The sequence below is a fragment of the Thermobia domestica genome, chromosome 1, assembly GCF_964235325.1.
Source record: "Thermobia domestica chromosome 1, izTheDome1.hap1.1, whole genome shotgun sequence".
NCBI classification, from domain to species: Eukaryota; Metazoa; Arthropoda; class Insecta; order Zygentoma; family Lepismatidae; genus Thermobia; species Thermobia domestica.
The window spans coordinates 30,470,576-30,496,693 of NC_137454.1; the positions used below are offsets into that span (position 1 = coordinate 30,470,576).

The 26,118-nt window shown below is 36.1% G+C and overlaps 1 protein-coding gene across 2 annotated transcripts in view; it reads right to left on the reverse strand.

The window, feature by feature from the left end:
• LOC145684172 (transmembrane protein 41A-like) overlaps positions 1–25,898 on the reverse strand; it is a 64,112-nt gene extending 38,214 nt beyond the window's left edge. Inside the window, exons 1-4 of one of the 2 annotated variants that reach the window (XM_081756168.1) lie at positions 25,534–25,888; positions 20,047–20,203; positions 16,378–16,533; positions 10,738–10,899 (exon numbers count right to left, since the gene is read on the reverse strand). In XM_081756168.1, the coding sequence (XP_081612294.1) occupies positions 10,738–10,899; positions 16,378–16,533; positions 20,047–20,151 (423 nt within the window). In that variant the 5' untranslated portion in view covers positions 20,152–20,203; positions 25,534–25,888. Of the gene's footprint in view, positions 1–10,737; positions 10,900–16,377; positions 16,534–20,046; positions 20,204–25,533 lie in introns of both variants that reach the window. The other variant, XM_081756176.1, reaches the window with a different exon arrangement.
• Positions 25,899–26,118: the final 220 nt, after the last annotated feature.

Below are 26,118 nucleotides of genomic sequence, written 5' to 3' on the forward strand. Positions count from 1 at the left end.
CTTGTAAACTTTATTTTCGTACCTTGACTGTTGCCAGCTTGCTTAAAACTGTAAGATGATGTCAGTTTAAAAACAACTAGACGATAACACTGAATATTTTAAGGATAATGATTTTGGAACCCGTATATGAATTAAACTATTCTTCGGTTAGCTAGGGATTTCGCCTTCAGACTTCTGCATTTACTCGGCCTAACACTTGTCATATTTCTAACATATCCCTAATCTTAAGGGATTTCAAGATATCCCTAATCTTAAGGGATTATAACAATTGCAACCTCCACCCTTTTTCTTTTCTTCTAAGGGAAACATCAAAAAATACTGAAACACGTCTTTAATTAGCATGTCTCTAATGTTACATGATTTCGAAATATGGCCATCCAATAATAACAATTGCAACTCCATCTTTTTCACTTCCCTTCTAGGGAAAATAGTAATAATAATAATAAAAAGTGAAACACGTGTTTTATATGAGAAGTTCAAATACCAAATTTTATGTTTCTAACCTTAATAGATTCCGAGATATGAATATCATATTATAATAATTCTAATTCCTACTCTTTTCCATTCTCACTCCGTCTTCTTCCCTTCTAGGTCTAATATTAAAAAAGAAACCGCTGAAACACGTGTATCATTATTTTAAATGAAAAGTTCATATACCAAATTTCACGTCTCTAATCTCCAGAGTTACGAGATACGTCCATATTAAGGTAATAACTGCCATTTTCTTTTACCAGCCGAATTTCCAAAAATTCTTCTTAGTGGGACCTTACGTCACAAATCCTATCCCTGCCCAAATTTTAAAGTTTCTAGCTTAAGCGGTTTGGCCGGGGTGTTGATCAGTCAGGACTTTTTAAATACAAAGTTAAATGTTTCTTCTGTAATCACTATAAATGATTAATATTCGTCAAACTTCATTCTAAACTCTAATAGCTTTCCCTTGTCAGTGTTAAAGAGAGTGATTTTCTCGTAGGTAGGATTTAAAAGTGTTCAATTTGTGGTTTTAGTTTACGTAAGTTTTAATGATAAATATTTAGTTACAATAAATGTTTTAATAGGCCTGAAACAGTAGAATCCTCGTTAAATTACTACCTGCGTCAAGAGTTGATTTTAACAAAAATGTTCCTTCGTTTGTACCACACAGAGTATATCTCGTTTGGTTTCAAAAAAATCCAAATCCAAGATAACTTACCCACCATTCAGAAGGATAAAAAACATAATTTTCCAATTTATCTGCATATTAGATTTTTATTTATTTATTTATTTAAGATTGACGGGATTTTTTCTTTGTTTAACGTCCCATGATTATGCACCAAGGCTAAGGGAGACAGCGATGAAATGGATGATAATGCTAGAATATCGAAAGTTGGAGAACTCCAAGAAAACTCACGCACACGGTGTCTGTTCACCACAAAGTCCACTTGGCTGAAGCTGGAATCAAACCAGGGACCCCACGTGCCACAGGTGAGCGCTCTACCACTGAGCCATCTTGGCCTCTGATTGATTGGAATTATTAGTGGCGACAAGCGTGCTACCAAAAACAGGGAAATCGAAGAAAATTAATGATAAAGTGAAAATCTTACTTAAATAAAAAAAAAAGGTTTAAAACTTTGATAATGAATGTACTGTGATACTTGAATCGGCACCAATAATCTAGGAGTGAGTCAACCTTATGGTGCGCTAAACTTAGAAAGAGTGGGTGACCGTCCTGAAAGTGTGGAATAATGATAGGCATAGTTTCAAAAGTGACAAATAAGTCGCAGCATGCTCCGAAGAGGAGCAACATATTACGGAACTGACAATTTTGTCACTTCCTAGTTCATTTGAACATTGGCGACAGTGACAGACATGCATCACCATACGGATTTTTTTTTTAAAGTCTCCAATAAACTTCGATGGAATTGAAAGAGTGAAAAGAGTTTGATTCGATCGGAAATGGGTATCCGGCTTACCGTTTCGGTTCACTAACCATTACGCTTTTCAGTCCGTTTTCTGATCACAAAATATTTTCATTCGAGGTCGGTTTTCAGACATTCAGACAATAGAACAAAACAGTATCTGATAGTTATATTACACAATAAACGGAAGGAAAAAAGGTTTTTCTTTTTTCTATTATATTCTCTATAGAGATAATTTAGTGAAATTCAAGAAAAGGAAAATGTTTGATTCTTGAAACACTTGGGACACTTTTCTCTTCTTGTATCTCATTAAATTTTCACCTATTCAGGATATGATACGAGAAAAATCGGCTGTTTCCTCCATTTACCATAGAATTTCGATGGGTTTGATCCTTGTTATTTAAGAACCCTTTTAACAGAACGCTATTCTAAATACCATTTCTAGTTAAGTTTAGAGGACATACACATGAAATTAAAAGAAAATAACGGGTGTCGAACAGTTTGCTATTAATTATTCACAGTTCAAGCACTCATTACTAATTCAAATCCTCTCTATATTATTAATTTTTTTGTTCTTTCTTATATACTGATTCTCTTCTTTTAACTAAATTACGTTGCAACTTTCATATAAAATAGCATTAAGTTCTATGCCAGCGCCCATACACAGCATAACATAAAAATTAACAAACAGAAACATTTAACAAATTAAATGATATAACTAACTTTACAACGCTAATATTTTGTGAAGTGATACACTGATAGTTGATAAACTAAAAGTTTTTTCTGAGTGAGTGATAGGATTTTTTATTGATCCACATATCATGACTTACGTTTGATAATGTCAGTTATGGACTATGGACCTATAGATATAGAGGATTTTATTTGAATAAGGGCCTATGTAGCAAACTTGAGATTTTACAGACTATTTATTTATTTATTTATTGTCTCATTTCATTTTACAGATTCTGTTCTCTTACTTGGTTTGTATGGATATAGGCTTATCCCTATTTGTCGTATATTTTGGTAAGTTTTGAGTGGACATGAGTTCACATTCAAACATTTGTCATTTATGCAATAAAACCTATTTTAAAGTAAATGCTACATAAGCCCTTATCCAAATCAATCTTTCATGTGTGAGTTTTAATATATTATCATTTACTCTTGGTATCTTCATAGCTGACAATAGTAAAACTGAAAAAATATCATTTTAAAAAGCAAATAACATTAAAGTTTATTTAAATATAAGTAGATACAGTATATATGCACAAAATTACGAGTGAATGTATTACATTACTCTTAAAAGTTAATTACGCATAGTTGTGAAAAATTAACTTAATTTTTTTCTGTCCAATAATGGCCTTTAATTACTATCTAAACAGTACATTTTTTGGAATACTTTTAATTGCGGTTTAAACAGGTTTTATTACATGTTTTACAGAATGCGTTCTTCGCACGGGGAGAATATGTTACATTTTAAACATAAAGGACACCAAAAATGTCACCAATCAACTTGGGGACTTCCAAAACAATGAATGCGACACTAATATAGGTCATTTTCAATTATTTTCACATGTCACCCTCTCTCACTAATGGCGGCTGAATGTGGACTGAAACGACATCGGAAGTGTCACTGTTCATCTCAGCGAGCGCGAAAACTATGGATTCAGCACTAATATCGGTCATTTTTGACCATTTTTAAATATCTCGCCCTCCCCTAAGTTGCACCGTTAAAGTGAAATGATAAAAACCACCCCAGGTTCGAACATCATCTATGTTGAAAATGTGATCAAGATTGGTCGGGTGGTTCATGAGTTATTAAGTCACAAAGGTAGTCACTTTCATTTTTTTATTTGTATGTATATATATATATATATATATATATATATATATATATATATATATATATATATATATATATACCCTGTTTCAAAAAGAATATACGTATTACGAAGAATTATTTTGTCCAAACTATCGATAGCTGCGCCTCGGCTCGGCTATTGGAGAAACGAATACATAGTCTAGTTTATATTAATAGCCGCTAGATGTCAGTTGTCTTCTGTTTTGCTTGGTAACTGTCACATGTTTAAAATAGTCTATCAGATTCAGCAAAATTTAACATCACGAAAAGGGAGTAGCTGCAACACACTTTAAATTGTTCCGTATAGTGTCAACAGTAGAAAAAGGCATGTTGCCCACTCTGAAAGAGTAGCTTTCTTAAAATGGCGGCCAAAAACAAAATGGTGGCGTAAATTCTTAAAACCGCCATAAGTCTCGCAAATAATATCCATTTTATTAACTTTTTGTTTCTATTCCATGGTTTTGTGGACCATAGTATCTATCAGTGCAATGTAAAACATGGTTCAAATATGTTTTATGGTCATTATATAATAATTTGAAAGTAGAAACTAAAAATTGTTGTTATAATAACTCATTTCGACAATTAAATTCCATGATATTAACAGATTTTTCTCCCGAGATTAAAGATGGAAGCAGGAGGGAGGTACATTATCTGTTTAGCATCTGTTTTTGATCTCACTGAACGAAAGGATGTGAATGCTGCCTGGGATAGACTGAAATATGCTGCAAAAGCCAGAGGAAATCATCATATGTACCAGTGTGATTACTGTACCAGTTGCAGATATTAGATAACACCGAAAATGTTACCAGGACTTTACACATAAACAAAAGATTCAGAAAATGTTAGAAAAAAAAATTCAATCACAAGATGTGGGACCACGTCGCAAAACAAGTAGGACATGTGTATCAAATATTCTGCCAAAAGTGTGTATTCTTTGAGAGAACAAAGTATGTAAAAGGAGCAAAAGCACATTAATCACTCTCTGACAATTGTGAGCTGGGAGTAAATAACGCAGTTCGCTCAACAGCAAATGAACATCTGAGTTTAAAGACTGAACAAGCAGAATTAGCTATGAAAATATTAGGTATTGCTATTAAAGACAGTGTCACGCGAAGCTAAGTATCATTTCACTTGTTACAGAAATTTTGTTAGGATAATACACAAACATAATGAAGCAGAGCCAAGCAGTGACAGTTTGGAAATGAACTGTGGAAATGTTGCATTTGTTAAAGTTTCAAAGTTAGGAGAAGACTTAGTCAAGAATTATCGAGCTATTTTTTTTCAACGATTTGTCAAAGTTATGGAACAAGAAATTTAAAAATTAGGAGAAAAAAATTCTCGAGAAAAAGTAATTTTATGAGGCAAATTTAATTACACAACAAGAACTTAGTATTTGTTAGTACTGAACATTGAAAAACATTAGTGTACCCAGTTTCGTTAAGCACTGAGAAGTTAGTTATAGAAAATGATAAACTGCAACAGGAATTGTACAATTTACGTAACATTCAAGCAGAAAATACAACAATGAATCTTAAAGCTCTAAATCTAAGAAAAGATATTTCAAATGTTAGTAAGAGGCTACCATACCCAGCAACAGAAGACGACTTGTATCCTGAATGCATTTCTCTGTATGTACCACCAAGATTAGATACATTTGTTACATTTATACTTAGGACACACCTGATTCCGATAAATGCAGTGCAGTGCGGTTTTGCGTTTAAAGTACTCTTTGGCCCAGGACTTCGTGCATAATGTTCCTCGAGGTAAAATTAAACCCCCTAAAAGTATTTTACTCCCATCTGCAGTAAAAGCTCTGTGTAACAACACAGAAATTGTACGGCTCCTGAATAGTCAATGTCATGGTATCATCTATGAAATCATTAAAGAACTAGAAACAGAATATACACTAAATGTTATATCTAAACAAAAACAAGAACATGTGGTACTTCCTGATAAATTTCTGGTGTCAATGAATACAGAGAGAGAGGTGTTGCCCTACTAATTGCAGATATCACTGATAATTTAGAACAAACATTAACAAGTGGTGGCACATCACATCGTGTAAATTCAATAATTGCTATGCTACAAACTGGCGAATCACTGTTCAAGGCAAAAATAAGTCTTGTCTTCAAGAACCTGGAATTTCATCAATAACTGCCACAGGAACTAAACAACCATCTAATACTCCAATCGAACCCCTCAAAAACGGGCAAAGAAATCATTACCTGAAGATTTGACGACGAGGGAAATGCCAGGATACTGCAGTGGCTTCCACCAGGTAAATTGACACACATTCTAAATTTATGGAATTCTACTATCTACAAAGCAGTTTCAAGTCTGTAGAGAGTACAGTACATGTTGTGGATTATCAACCGTTGCCTGAAGACTAACCCAAGTCTCCTGGTACCAGGCTGGAGAGGGTTTTTCATCACACTACGGGATCGGGTAGTTGTCATAAAAACGGAAATTGGTCATCTAGATACTGTTTATTTGCCAACCATTGACATAAGAACAGCCTATGATGTTTTGTGTTCAGGATGAGCAATAAAAGACCAAATGAAGTTATCCGCTGTGGTTTGTGTTTTCGATCAAGCATTTTATACTAAAGCATGTGAGGTGTACTGGAAGCACAAGGACTAGTTCAGGAACATAGTGCTGATGATGAGAGGATTCCACCTACTGATGATGCTGTTATTTATAATTGGTTATAGGTTTGAAGCTGACAATGCAATAAGTGGGAAAAACTACAAACGAGCTATTCGAATGAATAAAGCAGTTCATGAGTTATTAGGTTCCTAGCTAATACAGGAAGAAGGAAATTTTCAGAGTTCAGTTAGATAATAGAAAGTTGTTCGTTACATGTGGAAGTGACTGCTGGAAAATTGAAAAGACAATGTTTCATTAGTAGAAGAACTGTGCAGTACACAAGAAGATGGTGACACTAGGGTGTTTCTGTATGCCAGCTCCCTTCAACAATCATTTGTTATTCATGCCGATGACACAAATGAGCTTGTTCTATTGCTCTACCACTCTATGTATATTAAGAATTCTGGATATATCTATATGGGAAAAGTGGAAACAGAACATTGTCACTGCTATAACCAATTGCCTACCTACTGATATCACACTTTGAGACTTTCTTCTGGCATTACCAGGGCTTCATGTCATATCTGGTTGTGATAGAGTGTTAACCTTGTGATTGAGTGTCCTTTCCTTTTGTGGGAAAGGAAAGGTGTCTATTTTAAAGATTGACATTAAATCAAGCACATATTTTTAAATACTCTACAACGGTTGGGTTCAGAATGGGACGTCGATGAAGAAACTTTTTTGTTGTCAGTAGAATGTGTTTGAAAATTGGACACCAAGGACAAGAGCGCAAAAGCCACAACGGCACAACCTTCATTGTGTTATAGGGCGCACTGTTCATCCAGAAGGATTCCATTATATCGTTCTTCATTCAGATTGCATATTAGGACAGCAAATTTCCAAACTGCTGTATGGAAAAGAGCATTACAACAAGAACTTGACACACCATCTCCAGATGGCCATGGGTGGAACATTAATGGCTCAACTATCATCATACAATGGATTGATTGCAAACCAGCTCTGGAAGAAATACTGTAGTTCGCATCATGCAGCTGTATGAGGAAATGCAAGAAAAACAGCCGCTCCTGTGTGAACGCTGGTATTTCGTGTACTGATTTCTGCAAGATTCACTATGAAACATGATAAATGATGTAGATTCTAGCTGTGATGAATACACTAGTAGTAACAGTGAAGAAAATTAAGAGACATTACACTAGACATAGCTTATCGCGATAAAAACTATATTTAATATATTATTTTGCATTGCTGATTATACTAAAATAAAGGTGCTGCTAATGTGGTACACACATTTGTAAAATACTATATTCAGAGACTATATCTACGTCAAGCATATTAGCTATGTTAAGAACGATATTTAATTTACACACAATCCCGCAATATGTAGGAGAATTAAATAAACGTAGAGTTTTAGGGTAAATGTATTGTTTTGTCCATTGTGTTTTGTTAAATTTATGCACTTTACATACAATAAAGGCAGTTTATGCATTTTAAATCAAAATTAATATTCCTTAAATCCGAAAACCATGTGTTTGAACCTCAAAACTTTGAAAACACATGTTATGTGAGAGAATTATGATGGTTTTAAGAATTGAAGCCACCATTTTGTTTTTGGCCGCCATATTGGGAAAGCTACCGATTCAGAGTGGGCAACATGCATTTTTTTCACTGCTGCGACTATGTTGTACGACTTTATACTGGTTGTAGCTCCTCCCTCTTTGTGATGTTATTTTCTCATTTTTGGTGGTCTATCTGACAAACTAAAACGGCTACTCCGCAGCAGAAATCATTTTGTGTTCTCGAGTTTGCGAAGTGCAATTCCGTGATTACAGTGCACAGACGTTTCAGGTTGAGATACCAAATTGATCCTCCGAATGGGTGGAACATTCGCAGATGGTATCGACAGTTTGTAGATACAAAATGTGTATGTGAAGGAAAGAATCCTGGCCGCCCTCGTGTTCCTGAAGAAAATGTTGCACGAATTCAAACTGCTTTCCAACGTAGTCCTTCAAAATCAAATCAAAATTCTCCCATATTTTTAATGAATTCGATTGGCATATTATCTATCCCGGTTGCCTTTCCATTCCTAATCTCAGATATATCCTTTTCAAACTCATCCCGAAGAATACTAAATCCTTTGTCATCCTCGCCTACTTCATTTTACTTCAACATTTAGGCTACACGGTCTATCCCTACTCTCATATAAGTCTTCAACGTATTCTTTACATCTTCCATGACCTCATTTCTCTCGGTGACTACCTTCCCATTCTTATTTTCTACTACCATCGTAATACCCCTTGTACATTTCCTCATATTTCCCATCTCTTTCTAATTCTTCTGTCCTCGCATTTTCTTTCGTAAAACTCTTCCCTCGCTCTGTCTGTTTCTCTCGGTAATACATTTCGGTCGCCAGGTCGCCACTGGCGATTAGAAATTCAGAGCTGGCAATCAGGTTCAGTAAGAATAATTTCTGCCTAAACTCACAGGGATGCGCAGCTTCTGTTTCGCACGAAAATAATTGTCACTGAATGAGAGAAAACACGGAATGTGAAGTATTCACAACATTATAATTCGCCCCTCCTTTCTCACCCTCAATTGAATTTGCTGATAATTTCCATCAATGCCCCTTCAATTAAGGACTTTGATCCGAAAACTGCAATCGACAATTGGTACTTTAGTGCAGAGAGAGAAAAAATGAAATATTTTGAGTTTTACGTCCCACGGTTGTGCCGGTTAGGCTAAAGGAGACTGTGATAATGAGAAATGAGTGAAATGAAGAAAGTGGGAGGAAACGGGAGAACCCCGAGAAAACCCACAAGCACGGTGTTTGCCCACCACAAAGTCCACACGGCGCGAGCTGGGATCGAATTAGGGACCCTAAGCACTGGAGGAGAACGCTCTACCATTGAGCCTCCGCGCCCCCCTAGTGCAGAGAGAGTTGAGTTAAATTGAGTTAATTTTGGGTTTAACGTCCCTTTCAGCAGCGAGGTTATCACGTTTGTGCACTGAGAGGGTGTGTTACACAAACACAAAGTCTTAAGGTAAGATATTTTTTAACATGTATATGAATTGTCCAATTCAAAATTGATTATCCCGAATATAATTGTCTGGTTTTGAAATTTTATGCCCTGGCTCTTTCATTGTCAAACCAAAGGCCATGGAGGGCGGCAGGGGGCTCAGAATTTGTACGTGAGAGATAATGGCGACCATCATTTTTGGATTGGCGAGTGCGTTTGACTTTGAAATTTTGTGCCATATACATGAGAGTTGTGATTTAAAGTTTTTACTTCAACCAAGCGAAACGAGTAATCAATGCTAGTGATCTTATAATGTATGACACTCACTTGTATACGGAGTCGCGGTTGCTCAGTGGTACAGCGCACCTTATGACAGCCCTGGGTTCGATCCTTACCTGTCCCTGTTCGGGTTAAGCCAATTTATAACAGTATGAGGTTCGATTCCCAATTGTTTCTGTTTGGACTAAGCCAATTTATGAGTGTAAGGGTTTGTTCGATTCTGGTTTTCAGTAATTAATAGTCAAATGATAGAGAACAGGAATACCAGTTAATAGGGAGAGAAACCCACACTCATAAATTGGCTTAGTCCAAACAGAAACAAATGGGAATCGAACCTCATACTGTTATAAATTGGCTTAACCCGAATAGGGACAGGTAAGGATCGAACCCAGGACTGTCATAAATTGCCTTAGCCCAAAACAGGGACATATGGTCATCGACGCCCGCACTGTCATAACCTATAAGGTCTTTGATTTGATTTCAGCTCTCGGCAAGTGAACTTTATGGTGGACAAACCTTATATACGTGGGTTTTCTCATGGTTCTCAGTTTCCTCCTACTTTCGTCATTGCACCACTATCTTGTTTCTTATCATCACCGTCTCTCTTAGCCTTGGTGCATAGTCGTGCAACGTTAAACTAAAAAAAAAAAGTACTTACATACATAAGTATTTAGTGCCTTAACTAGAAAAGTATACTTCATTTTACTGAAACAAAAACATAATAATTTTTTCTAGTTCCTAGACAGTCCATTTACTGTACAGTGACAGAGAATAGCTTTTGCATTAAGTAAAAAGACTATAAAATAATGAAATGTAAAAATTAAAAATTTATCACCCGTATGTGATAACTAATATAATATTCAAAATAAATAATTTTTTCCATACCTTGAAGAATAACACTACAATATTCATTAATTTTTGTACTTGAAGCTACTGAGGATGAGACAAGTATTAACTCTGGAAATTATTTCGCTGAAATAAATAAAACTGGCACTGTAAAGTTAGTCATATCATTCAGATAACAAAAACATGCCAGATTTTTCTATACTTCATTGTAACAAACTATTCTGAATCATCTCATTACCTTTTCTTGCAAAAAACGGATCCTTTCCAGAAAATAATGCTCTAGAACTTCTTGTCCTATATATCTGGACAAAAGGTAACAGTTTGTAGCCCCAACCGCTGTTAGGATGCAACATAAGGGAAATCCTATCGAAACTCCAAATAATGCTCCCGCTAACACGTTCTGAAAAACAAATACACTTAACACTATGAGATGAGAACCACTGAAAACATAATTTGAAGCTGAAAAATAAAATACAATGCCACAGATTAAAGGGAGCAGAATTTTCAATTGTTTTCACCAGGGGCGGATCCAGGGGGGGCATCGCCCCCCAGTTGAGGAAACTTTCTTATTTTATATATATAAATAAAACTCATCCCAAAGTTTGGAGCCCTTAAAAGCAGCAGTATGACAACCCACCGCCCCTGGTTTTCACTACATATACAACAATAAGAGTAAAAGGTCACGGAAATTGATTTAAAAGGGCAAATATAGCAAAACAGAAAGACCAAATACTTCCAGTGGAAAAAAAAAAACGGATAAATATAGGAAGATAAAAAGACAAAATAATCCCAATGCGGAAACACATACACAGCAAATATATGTACTAATATGATAATTAAGATCAACATCACACTGGGACTGGAAGCACTAAAGAAAGTAGTTTAGCTTTTAAGAGTAATGTCTCGTCATCATAATTTAGAAGAAATTGAGAGAGAGAAAAAAAATTCTAAAATAGAAAGTATGGTCATATGTGGCAGTTCGCAATTTTAAAAATAATTGTAGAACGTTAAGAAGGCGTGACCAGATCAAATTCAGAGTAAATATCAGTAGAGTAGTAAGCACTAGAGAGAGATACATGGATGCAAGGAAACTATTTTTCGAGAAACCTAAACCATAGAATTGTAATATAAAATAATGGAAAATTTGGAAGAAAAATATGACATTTGTGGTTTTACGTATCACAATCATGCCCTTAGGCTAAAGGAAACGGATGAATAATGAAACTAAATGGTTATAAAAGAACTGGTGAAGCAAAAGATGAAATGAAATCTTTCAGTTTTACGTCCCACGATTATGCCGGCTAGGCTAAAGAAGACGGTGATGATAAGAAATTATGTAATCGCGTAATGAATAAAGTAGGAGAAAACGGGAGAACCCCAAAGAAACCCCCACACACGGTGTTTGTCCACCACAACGTTCATTTGCTGCGAGCTGGAATCGAACCAGAGACCCCGAACACCAGAGGTGAATGCTCTACCACTGAGCCATCACGGTCCCCTGGGTAAATTGAGAATGCGGGAAGAAACAGGAGAACTGGAAAAGCCACGGACACAGCCTTACCCACCAGAACCTTTTCCCATCATAATTGGTGTTAATGTTGTAGTAGCAGGAAGAATGAGGAAGAGGTGACCATTTTCAATTAGTTTTTATTTATAACTATCTCGAAATTGGAAACATCAAATATGCGTGGGACTCAATTTTATCTCTATTGATATGGTGCTGGAAGCTATAATTCCATTCCCAGACAGATCAAAAAAACGCAATGTACGGCAAAGACATTAGAAAGAAATGTAATCAAAAGTCAGAAGGCTAGTACTCACCTCAAAAAACAAAATATTCTTCCAAGTCTAAGTAGCGCTTTCGGAAGATCCTTCTTATATCTTGAGCTTAAATCCAATTCGAAGAGGTTCCAAAACATGGAGGAGAATATGAATAGGTAAAAATGGTTAAGGATTTAAAAATGTGAATTACTAATCTTCCGAAAGCTCTACCTAGAGTTGGAAGAATATTTTGTTTTTTTCTTTGTAGTGAGTACTAGTCTTTTGCTTACATTTCTTTCTAAACATGATCACCGTTCGCAATAATGTGATATGCAAAGACATTGTTTGAATTGCAGGGATTCCACCTGCATTCTGACGCATCTTTATGTGGGTAAAGCGACTTTGTGATAAGATTCCTTCTATATAGTAGGAAAAAAAAAAGAATCCCGAGCGGGAATGGAAAATAAAGAAACGAGCGAAAACATACTCATAAATACTATAAAATCTCTGGCTAACTACTCATGAAGATAGGGAGAAGTAAGGAGAAAACTATTAGTGAGTATATTGCTGAGTTGAGTCTATTGTTTTTACATCATTATTCCTAGAACTATTCTGACAAAGCTTATACACACTGTATTTTTACTCGTAGGCTGTGAGGGAAGAAGCAATGAAAGAAATTCAGCACAAAACCATTATATAAAACAAAATATACTATAAGGACTTTCGCTAAAGATTTCATCAAATAGGGATGGGAAAAAGTAGGAAAGAAAGAGAGATAAAAGAGAAGTATTTGTAAAGGCATAGTTGATTACATGTTAAAAGTTCTATAGTTATTTTCTTTTGTACGAGGAAGGATCAGAAACTAAGTTTACAAGGCCTGGAGTTTCGTCTGTTATAGAGGAATAAAGAGTGTGCGGTAATTTTAACATATGGAGTTGGCAACTTGCGGTTTCAACCACCCGCTACCTGCGGTGCTAATTGTATGTAAATGCAAATGCAAATGGCGACTCGTTTGGAAAACTGGTCTCGGAAAGAAATTCGCTCAATTATTCGATTTCTGTGGGCGAAAAATGTCACCACAGCCGAAATCCACCGGTAGTTGATAGAGGTTTACGGAATGGCTGTCATGTCTCGTCAGCATGTCGCAGAATGGTGTCGAAAGTGCGGCTGGTAGAGAAAACGTCACTGACGAGGGGTCAGTGTAAAAACAATATACTCAACTCACCAATACACTCACTAATAATATTCAGTCCTATGAAGGTAGTCTCATTCACTCCAGCTGCCAGAGTTTCTTGCGGTCTAGAAAGCAAACAGGGAAAGCCTCTTGTCTGACATGCTTCTCAACATATTTGTCACACTCAACCTAGCACGGCATCAAGCACTTTCGTTGGGACATCATCTACCAGTCTCCCTACAGTACGGACCTCGCTCCAAGCGACTTTTACCTGTTCCTGCTCTTGAAGGAGCACCACAGAGACTGTCGGAGGATTTAGATTTCTGGGCTTTCGACATCTAAGGCCACTTAGCCCATCACGTTTGAGGGATGACGTCCCTCGGCGAGCACACTATCCGGGGAAAGGGAAGGAAGAAAGGATTGGCAAAGGAAGGAAGCGGCCTGGGACCACCCCGGTATTTGCCTGGTGTGAATAAGGAAAACCTCATTCAGGGTGACTGGTCTGAATCAAACCCGGGACCGCTCGCACTATGGCCCGTTAGCAGTTACGCTACGCGGGGCTAAACAGAGGCTCTCGCTTCGCTTTAGACGGAAAGGTGAAACACTTCGTGACAAGGTGATTGAGCACGCAAGGACAGGATTATTACCAGGAGGGAATCTTCAAACTCATCCTACGATGCGACGAGTGCCTCAACTAATATGGAGACTATGTCGAAAAATAACTATCTGTTGGCTGTATTGGTTGTATGAAATAATATATCCATGTTTCACTGCAGGCTTTGTAACCGTACTTTCTGATCATCCCTTCATGCACAGTAAATACACACGCTTCAATTTGAGGATGATACAACAGTGTTGGTATACAATGAGAAAAAATTATAACCGGATGTAAATAAAATCCAATTGGTGCTAAGCAACCAATTCAATATGAAAATCAACAAGAGCAAAACGAAAGTTATGAGATGTGAAAAAAAATCCAAAATTGAAGATACTTGGTGGTGAAGAAATTATGTAATTTAGCATGTAAAATAGGTGCAAAATCCAGGAACTCAGGCGAAGCAGACATTTGAAGAAAGAAATTTTTAGCCGAAAACATCGACATAGAACAGAAAAAAAGGCTGATGAAAGCATATGTGTGGAGTGTGAAGCACGCACAGTAGAAGAGGAAAAACGAAAACCTTAGACACGTGGTACTATAGAAAGATGTTATAAACTTGGTGAATGGTTAAGGTATTAGCCGAAAGACTATTGGAAACGCTAAGAGAAAAGTAAGGTATACAGAAAGTTCTTCGCTGTACATCCGACCATTTTGATTCGGTGCTGCTACCTGGTGTATCATGCTGAAACTATGGGTTTACTGGCGGAAGCATTGTTGTGTCTGACCTTGTAGGTGTGTGACTGTTATCTAGGCGACAAAAATCAAGCGGTATTGAGAGGCTTACGTAATGGCCCTTTTCCATGTTAGGTTTTCGTACATACCCATTGTAAGTGTTGGGAGAATGTGTTAACACCCGGGGTGACTACTGCGAAAGATATTATGGTCCGTTACATACAACGGGTTCCCCGTGCGAAACATTCACCCACCAAAACCACCACGAGAAGGACTGCAAGCAAAGTGACACCCGCAGTAGTAAAGGGGGTCCGTCGATTGGCGTGCCAAGAAAATCCTCCGACATCACATGATGTGGACCACAAATTCCACCTCGCATCGTCAACTGTAAACAAAACAATTCGCAAGCGGCTCGGGTTGAAGTGTGTGCAGAAGGCCCGTGTACATCACTTGCTACCGCATCACATAAAACGAACGCAGAACGTAAAACGAACTACAGGAAACTGTACGAAAAGTACCTGGCGGGTTCCAAATGGAAGAAAACTGTCACAATGGATGAATCATGTCCATCTCATTGCTGGTGGTCCATTCGGGCGATCACATACCGTGAAATTGACGGCAAGGGGCGCTGAAACTTTGTTCGTCAGTGCAGGGAAAGTTTCCCTCGTGGCTTTATGTTTGTTACGGGAATCGCATATTAGGGTAAGTTGTTGATACACAAGGTGGACAAAAACGTGAAGGTGAATGCAAGATACTTCCCCGTATTCTTTCTGACACATATCTATCGGAGAAACATTGTATGGAATGGACGCAAACAATATGATGTTCCATATGGACAAGACTTCGAGTCATACCGCCACATCACTACGTTTTTACCACAAAATGGCAGAGGAGTTAGGAATTCGTGTCATTCCGTTTGGAGACATTCCTGTAAAATGTCCATATGCCAGTCCCTTGAATTTTGCGCATTTGGACTGTTGAAACGACATCTTCAACATTGTCGCCCGCCCATCCTGGATGGTCTATGGAAAGCGTGTAGGGAGGAGTGGGACAGAATTCCCATGCCTGTCCTGTGTAGGAGCTTGCTGCAATGGAAACTGCGATGCCGTGTGATAGTCCACAAGAACATGATAGGTAGTGGCGGCGCGGCATGTCTTAAGGTGAGTACCCGTCAAAAATGGTCGGATATAAAGCGAACAACCTTCTGTAATGAAAACTATTTCGAAAAGAACAGTGTCACTGGCCACATTATTAGACATGGAGTAATCACGCTATTAGCTATGGAGGGAATGCCAGAAGGAAAAGTACCTAGAGGAAAGCCAGGTTGGAATATACACACCAAATAATACAAGGTGTAAAGAAAAATTACTGGAAAATGAACAGTCTTGTTCAGAATAGGGAAAAGCAGAAAACTACGTCAAACCAACCAAAACACTGTTGATCTGATAAGAATGTCTTTATTATTTTCTAGTCATTTTCTTTTCCATGTCCACTTCAGGATTTTTTTGATTCTGCTACATTTTCAAAAATTCATGTCAACTCAAATTTCGTTATTAAACAGAATTATATTACTTTTTATTTTATTCATATTTAATTTCATATACGTATCTTACCAATAATACTGAACCTGGAATGGCAAATGTTTGCTTATATATGTAAGCACTAGAGAATAGTATCACCACATATACCCAGTTTACTTCGTAATAGCGGTGGAGGGTATCTGATAAAGTTCGGAGCTCATTTAAATTGCTAGGGAATTTCAGCTCGATCTAAAAAAGAAAGAAAAAAAATACTTAACGAAATGATCTAAACACAGTAAAAGTCATTTAGTATTAGGTATGTAACAAGGAGAGTAAATATAACACGGAAATAAATCAAAATAATAATATGAACACCAACATCAAACAATAAACACCAACATAAAACATCAACAATAACAAAGAAAGCTGAATATGATGGCCAGTGCTCATAAAATTCCATAAAAACCTCTTTTTAAAAAGAGGAAAATAATACCACCGAACTCCGGAAGATGACTCCTTATATCAGCGTTTCCCAACCGGTGTGCCCCGGTACACTGGTGTGTCGTGAATGGTCCGCTGGTGTGCCGCGAGGAAATAGAAACAAAATTATTAACTCTATAGCAATCATATTGCAAGACATAAGGAAAAATGTATATTTGTATTTCACATTACTATGAACCTCTACTATGAATCTACAATTTTATGTTTCATACCGTATTACTTTTCTGTACATTTTTAATGTTGAAAACAGTATTTGTTACTATTGTTATGACCATTATTGCTTCTTTATTGTTGCAGGCTATTTCGTAACTTGAAATTTTAAAATATTCAATCCTTTCGACAAAGCAAACATGCATACAAATTACCTACATTTGTGATTTAAAAGTAAAAGAGATTTGCTTGTTCGTTTGCTATTTAGTAATCTTCCTTCTTAGTAAAAGCTAAGTACAGTTTTCGAAAAAGAAAGTGTATTTTTAAAAATCTGAGTCCTATATCTCACTGCAACTGTTTTCAAATTTTAAATTAGAATGAAAAATAAGCATAATGATATACCACGGGTGAAAACCAGTGATCGAGCTTTCTTCGCAGATCAGTAATTACAGAAAAAAATACCACGATATTTTATATTTTCAAATAATAATGTCTATAAGTGTGCCGCGAGAATTCAAGTTACAACCGTAGTGTGCCGCAAGTTGAAAAAGGTTGGGAAACGCTGCCTTATATCAAAAATAAAAGATAAACTTATAATAAACATGGGTCGAGAAAGGCTTCCTTTCAGTTATAAACTGCCGAAAATGCGAAAAATAACTTTTTAAAACACCCTAACTCGAAACCTACGGAGCCTATCGCAAGCAGATTAAGGAATTATACAGGAACTACGGTATGCTCTAAGTATCCATGTTTCAAAATAATATCAAGATAGAAGTTAAGATACGGGAATATACTATTCTAATTACGCATTCGTTTCACTAGTACCGGAGGATAATTAGATAGAACGTACAATTTCATGTAATTGCTTGACCCACTTGCGATACTTTTCACGCTAAGGCGTTTTAAAGAGAGATTTTTCGCATCTTCGACGATTTATAACTGAAAAGCGTTTTCTGGCCCATGTTCATTAGATTTTTTATTCCTTCATTTGATATAAGAACACACCTTTCACACATCTGCTACTGATCCTGAGAATAGACATACAAGAGCAACATAATCAATAATTTCTAAATATACTAAAAACACTTTCTCTTAAGTTAGAAACTACTTAAATTGAACCCTTCTTTCGAAGTTATTCAGAAAAGATAATTTACGGGGAAGAATCCAATTTTAACCCTTACCTTACTTATTTATTTTATTTTATTATTTTTATTAATATTATTTAGTTTTCTATTCTTTTTCTTATACCTTTTCCCAGTTAGTTGGGGTTGGCTTTTCCGATTCCTGTCGTCCTTCCTCCTTTATTGGCATATCCACTATGACACATGACAGCATAATGCATCATATATATTGTTCTTCACACTTTTTCTTTGGTCGGCCTCGCGCTCGTTTCCCGTTCAGTTTAACAGCATCCACTCGGTGAGTTAGTATTCCAAAGATCTTTTACATGACCAAACCATTCGAGATTTTCTACTACTGTTCTTACCTTTATTGAGTTGATTTTAGTTTAGCGTCCCTTTCAGCAGCGAGGCTATACGAGACGTGGACCTACTGATTAACGTGGAATCCGAACCATAAGGTCCCGCCGGGAATCGAACCCGGGTCTCCCACTCTTACCTTTATTGTTCGTGGAATCACTTCATTCTTAATTTTGTTTTTCCGTGTCACTCCATACATGCAACTTTTCTTCTTCGTTGTCCAACATTCCGCTCCGTATAATACGACAGGTCTCACTACTTGTTTCCTCGACTTTTCCTTTAAGGCATACTGGTACCCTATGGTCACACAATACTCCTGCTGCTTCTCTACATTTTGTACAACCGCTGCTAATTCTGCTGTTTACATCTCCCATTCCTACAATTTCCTGTAGTACTTGAATTTCTTCTTCATTACCACCTCTTCTTCGTCTAGTAGTATTCTTGTATTTTCAATTACATTTTTGCTGTATGGGCTATGTAGAAGTTCTGTCTTTGTTTTACTAATTCTAAGCTCTTTGTTCTAAAATGCTTCTCTTCAGGCATCTAATTTCTCTTGCAGTGCTCCCTTGATCTCACCAGCACGACGTCGCCCGCATATAGCATATTTCAAGGTACTAACTCTTTGTAAGCTCGTTCATCACGATTGCAACAAGGTATGGACTAAGACTAGATCCCTAATGAAGTCCCACTTTCACTGTGAATTCTTCTGTTATTCCACACATGGTTCTCACTCCTGTCCTACGTCCATCATACATATCTTGAACTATACAGATGTATGTGCTCGAAACACTTTTTTCTTCACTGCTCAGCTCACCAAATAAGATTCCATGGCACTTTATCATACGGTTTCTCTAGATCGATGAAAACCATATATAGGACCTTTTGGTATTCTCTGTACTTTTTCATTAGCATTCTAAGTGCAAAAATTGCATTTGTTGTCTACTGCCCTGACATAAAACCAAATTGGTTCTCTAGTATTTTGTTCTCTTCCCTCAACCTTGCTTCTATCACTCTGTCCCGGAGATTCATTACATGACTATAAGTTTTATTTTCCCTATAACTGCCACATTTTTGCACATTTCCTCTGTTTTTAAAAGCCGGCACAACATCGTTGTTTCTCCATTCTTTTGGCATATTTCCTGTTTCCAATATTCTATTAAAAAGTCGAGTAAACCACTGCATTTGTTCTTCACCTAAACTTTTCCATGATTCGGTTGGGATATTAACTATATAACCACAAGCAGGCTCTCTTCTTTATGGCATACATTCAATACAACTTGTACAAAAAATAGCGGTAGAGAAAGAGAGGGAAATTATACACGAAAGCCAGGAAAGTGGAAAGCAATGATTGAATATTTCAAAGGATTCCTAGACAATGTATAAAATCAGTGTGCTCTTTATATCTAGTCTCAGAAGTAATTAAAAGCTAAGAGACAACTTTAAAAGTTTCAAGATCTTCAAAACAGGAACCAATTAAACCAGAGGAACAAAGGAAATACACATCAATTTTCAAATCAAAATATTATCACGTGTTAAATCAGATATACAACACTCACATTCAAATTGAAAAAGTAGCTTTTAGATTAACAATCAAATGAAGTATAATAATATTTGAGTTAGCTCTAGTACACACCTTTTCATTCTCTTCTACAAGAGTTGGGGCCAGACGATACGTCAATATGTAGAGCCCCCAAGTAGCAAAAGACAAAATCGGAACTAGGAACCATACACGGCTCATATTATTTCTTCCGGTACTCAGTTATTTCAATCCACAGAAGCGTAAACATATTCTGAAAGAGAAACAAATGGAATCATAATAGAAGAAAACAAATCTCAATTTACTACTGGAAATTCATAAAACACTCCCATATCACTTAACTCTTTGAAGCACGGCGGTACTTATATTGTACCACCCCTTTAGATAACATTTTAGTAACGCCGTGCTGGAAAGAGTTAACGAAAGTCTAACTGACATAAGCACCTCACATTCGACACAAATTGAACTTGTGTGTTCAAGTGTGTGTGCGTGTTTCTCTATTCCTGAGTAACTTCAGTAAAATTTCAAATCTGATGAAACATGATGTGCGTTCTCTGACGTTTATCCTACCATGTCTATTGCATTTGTGTTAAATTGTCTCGGCAGAGACAAGCAAGCACACGAAGTTATCGAGAAAGTGTATTTTCTTTCAAAACGGGTACAACTGTTTGTCATGCAAATGACGACTTTTAATGGATGTCCTGGTATTAAGAAAAGTGCTAAGCATTGAGTGATAATTATACTTTGATTAAAGACAGTTGGAAAGGTTATTCTGCATTAAATAATGGTAAATGGAGAGCTCCCTCGTCGCTATATGATTAGCCACATCTATATGTCTTCGGCGCGGGACACCCAGGTTCGATTCCCAGCGGGAGCTCATTTGGTTTGGATCTCACGTAAAGCTGTAGGTCCACGTCTAATATAGTCTAGATGCTGAAAGGGATGCTAAATTCTAATCCAACTAATGGTTTACGGTTTAACTGGAATTAATGTTAAACTGAAATTAACTGCAATTAATGTTAATCACTTGTGCAATTTTGTTGACCGTGCAGACGAACCATATTCTCAAAACATCAAGAATTAATGGCGTCACTTACCAAGAAGTTTTAAGTTTCACATATGGCTCGAAGGGAATGATGTTACAGCTTGGATATTGTTCATAGAAGATAACATTTTGTACTGAAGCTTACAGAAAGGTAGTACTTTGAACAGGTGAAAAGATTTCTTTGGCAAATTGTCAAAAACCCAAATATTTACTATACATTGAATATTCTAAGTACCTTGATCTATTTATTAATATTTTATGCAACCAATTTCTTTTATATTTAATGAACTTTCCACTTAATGCACTGTAAAGAGATAATCGAATCAGCTTTTGCTATCACTTGTATGTGCCCTAGAGGTGCATATATACAGAAAGGGAAAGTAAAAGATGCCACCAAAAAGTACAGAAAGTGCTCAAGTTCAAGAAATACACATAACAATACAGTGTGGAGTTCTTGTGAACTATTCATTGTTGGCGGAAAGTTTTTTTCTTCTTTTCCATTTTTCTTTTATTCACATCAAAGGATTACACCGAAAAGTTTACAGAAATAAAAATAAGCTTTTCATTGTTGCATTGTTATGTTCTCGATGATTTGGCATTATAAATACTGGTTTTAAAAAATATTAATACAGTAATGTTAAACTTACAGTTAAACAGAATTTTCCAAGAATTGTACTATATATTTTACATTATGCTTTATTATGCTTTTAAAATTAGTTTCTTCTGGACCCTTAGACAACCACAACCATGTTCAAGGTACCAGCCATATGTGTAAATTGCTATTATGCTTTTTATGCTTTTGGGTTGCCCTAGTTATGCCCCTCAGTTCAGTATCAACCACTATAGAGTAACAATTTTGGTAGTACTAGTTTGTATAAAACACCTGTATAATTCAATCTGTAGAAGTTTGCTTTTATTTTTTCTGGACAGTGTAGGAAGGTGGCTATGTTCGTTTACTTTAATGACTGGGATTACAGGGTATATCATCACAGAAAAAGCTTCTCGAAAGACCTTCAATCTTAGAAGGGTTGTATCTCTTGCTTTTATTACAAGAAAATATGATATAATGGTTAGGTATTTTTAAGTTTTTATAATTTTTTTCGTATGTTTTTCAGGAGTATAAAAATACACTGGAACCACCACGATTTCTGACCGATTCGATTCCTGAGGAACTTTTTTTTTTTTTTTAAAAAAAAAAACACTTACGGAACTGTTTTGAACACAATTTCTTAGGAATAGATTCATTGTATGAATTGACTAAAGTAAAACTTTACACGGTTGTCCAACCATAAAATAAGTTGTGTTACAAGCCATATGGTTTGTGCCGAGTATCGATATTAAGAATAACTTCAAGTTGCTGGGCAGTGAATGGAATGAGTAACGTAGTAATTGCTTCACAAGTAAGGTAAGCCGGTTAATTCGGGCTTTATTTCCGACCTAGTCGTAGTTTACTTTACTCTGAATTTCATCTGTTTTAAGTTTGCATACACGGGGGAATTTTTCTTGTTTAATTCTACTGTGCGGAAAGTTCTGGAACGGTCCAATATCTCGTGAAATATATAGATCAGTAAAACAAACAAAAACACATGTTAAATAGTTTTGAAAAAGCTATGTCAGCACCTCGGACTTCAGAGTCCAGTACGCTAACCGTATGGTCAGCGTCAATTCATTCTAAGTGATCAAGCATGTGCCACTCGACCATCTCCAAAAAAATCTAATTTTTTCATGAATGTTTATCCTATATAAGAGTACTTCAAAACCACAATTAATTATTTTTCCCAACATCGCATGGCGACGCAGTGGTTGCCACCATTTTGCGTTTTCTCGATTTTAAGCGTTTACGTTGTTTTGAATATCTTAGCATGTATTTGTCCTACCAAATTAAAAACTGCTGGACGTCTCTAACTTGTGCAGAGTTAAAATTTTGATCTCTTAACATTTTTGCCTAAAAACACTTAAAAGGGGTGAAATCAGGGCCTACAGTAGCAACATTTTTGGATATTGAGGACATGTTTGGGAAGAGGAAGCAACTGACGTAGAGTTCTGAATTTGTGTGTGCATGTAGTCCGGAGTCATAAGTTTATACTTAAAAATTTGTAGATCTGTAGCTGCTCCCAAAAGTCTGACAAAAAAAAAAAAAAAAAAAAAAAAAAAAAAAAAAAATTAATCGTAAAGTTGGGGAATTATGCCAATTTGGCACATTTCACTGTCCAATATCTCCAATGGGCCTGGATAAAAAAATCTGAAATTTTTGGGAATAGTTACTCCTTTAGTACACCATAACACACAACAAAGCTCGTTTTGTGTTTTTGAGCGGAAGGGGGTCAAAATATTAAGGAATGATGTTATACTCTAAGAGGTGTTTTGTTCACAAATTCAACTGAAAATTCGCTGTTGTGACGTAAAATAAAGTAGACTGTTGTCCTTTCGTTTGATCTACAGTGTTTATAGAAAATGAGTGTTCACTGACTGTGGAATGTAAATAATTAATTGTGGTTTTGAAGCACTCTTATATAGGATAAATATTCATGAAAAAATTAGATTTTTTTTGGAGATAGTCGAGCAGCACATGCTTGATCACAGAATGGATTGACGCTGACCATACGGTTAGCGTACTGGACTGTGGAGTCCGAGGTTCTGACATAGCTTTTTCAAAACTATTTAACATGTGTTTTTGTTTGTTTTACTGATCTATATATTTTACGAGATATTGGACCGTTCCGGGACTTTCCGCACCCTGCATATGAAACTCTCTTTTTTTTCGGTGTAGATTGACAAACAGTCGACATAAAAATGGTACTCTTTCGGTTAAAAAGATTTCAGACCGATAAGGAATATTGTTGCTTTATCATCAGCAAACGTTCTTTTAAAAAAATCTCTGTACAAAACACTCTGCCGTATATGAGGCATGTGCATTTTCACGCGAAGGCAACGAGATGGTTTAAAATATTTCAAATTGAAACATATGAAAATGTATTATTTAAAACGCAAAATTCAAACTTAATTCATAACAAACATATTGTAACTTTGTAGACTATTTTCTCACTGACCTACAACTCTTATTGACAGTTTATTATTATTTAATTAATGCTGCTATATAGCTATGGAATAACGTACTTAAAATCACAGTTTATTATTATTATTATTATTGGAAATGTGTGTGGGAAAGGAAGAGAAAAATTACCTCAGGCCAACCTTGGACACATTACCACATTATAAAGATTTATTAATAACAATCTCGAATTTATCTGCAAACGCAACTTTAAAATTTGGTGCTGGTCTAGTTTTGGCGCACCACATTTTGGAAGATTTATAGGTAAAATTTAATACTTTGCAAAAGACATGTTTATAAGGAACAAATTTCGGAGCAGTTTTACTATACGGATCCACAGATTGTAAAATGTACGAAAAAATGTGGGGAAGTCTTTAATTTGCCCATTTTATGACGAGAACAGAACCCAACCCCTGCGGGGCTTCTAACCCGTTCCTACTCCTACTGCTACCCCTACTCCTATTACTACTTATATATGGATACCTATAGTAAAACTGCACGCAAATTTCTGCAGGCGACATAATTACATACAAATACAGCTGCATTTTAGGTTTACAACTCTAAGGTTACTAGTATAAAAGCATTACAAGTCCTTTACCACGGATAAAATAAGTGAGCGTAATTATATGAAGGATGACTATTAGATGCTATTTTCCACCGGCGATATATTTCTGTTCAATGTACATGTATTTTTTATGTTTACAAGTGGAGCGTTACACGTATCATTGCCAATACTCACTATCCTCGCTTACGTGCCTGCTCCTGTGACGCACAAACGCGCGGGTCTACCAGCTTCACTTTGGGCTGCCCCGGTTAGATAGCATTCGTGCTTTTTAGTTGCCACCTAGCACATGCTGGTTTGGTTTGTTTTTTGCATCGTAGTTTTTTATGTTAAACATCCGAAAGCCGTATTTATACCCAAATCGTGAAAGAACTAAATTTTCAACAATTACTTCGGTGGTTCCCTTAAATTTTGTCTATACCAAGTGAAATATTTTCATGTCGCCCAGCGGAAACCTTTTAGGGGACAATAACAAGGAAATCAGACAAAGGGACAATGTTTAGCAGCAGGGTCCAGCTATTTTTCTAAAAAATAAAAATAAAAAAGTCACAATTTCGGTAGTTTCTGTTAACATTGGTTTAGTTTTGGTTAGGTTAAATTATTTTATGTAAGATTATATTATCATAGGAGCCCGGCATAATTTTCGAAAAAATAATACAATTTCGCTTATTTCTATTAATATTGGTTTAGTTTAGGGTAGTTCAGGTTAGTTTAAGTAGGTTTAGTTTAGGTTAGATTAGATTTGGTTAGGTAATATTAGGTCTAATCACTTGCATCTTCCATTTCTCCCGTAAATTTTGTATTTTTTACGTACTTCTGGGCCCCGTCTGCTAAACATTTACCAAAGACTTACAATGTTTTTAATAATTCTTTCTAGTGGTACGGAAAATTCAATTATTGATTGTCTTACAAAAAGTAATTTACCTTCATCCGTTGCTAAAGTTCATCGTTGTTAATAGTGTACACAATCAACTACTCATCCATATCTCTAGCATTTATAGTAAGTTCTAACTGTCGGTAACTAGTTCGCTAACTTCTTTCAAATTACAATCAACTATTTATCCTTGGTTCGTATCCTTCAAACTTCACTACCGTGACGATGACAACATAAGCTGTGTCATAGTACTATGTAACGAAGTCTCTAGTATACGATTTCTCCACTGTGTACTTTTGTACATCTTAATTTGGGCTGAATTAATAGCATGTATTATGCTTTATAAAAATCCTACTGAAATTGTCCAAGATTTGAATTTATTTTCTATCTCATATCAATACTATTTGGATAAAGTGCACAATGTTACTTGATTGTTAGAAAAGTAGACTGTTAAGTTTCTATGCTATGACAAAGAATGACGACATAAAACAGGTGATTTTATCCATGGTTGCCAATCGCTGAGAATTTAAAAATCGTGCAACAATTTAAATTTATCGTATTTAGTTTTAAGAACTGTATTTCACTTGCTTTTGCTTAACCCTGAACGTACACACTTATTTTCTTACTCACAAAGT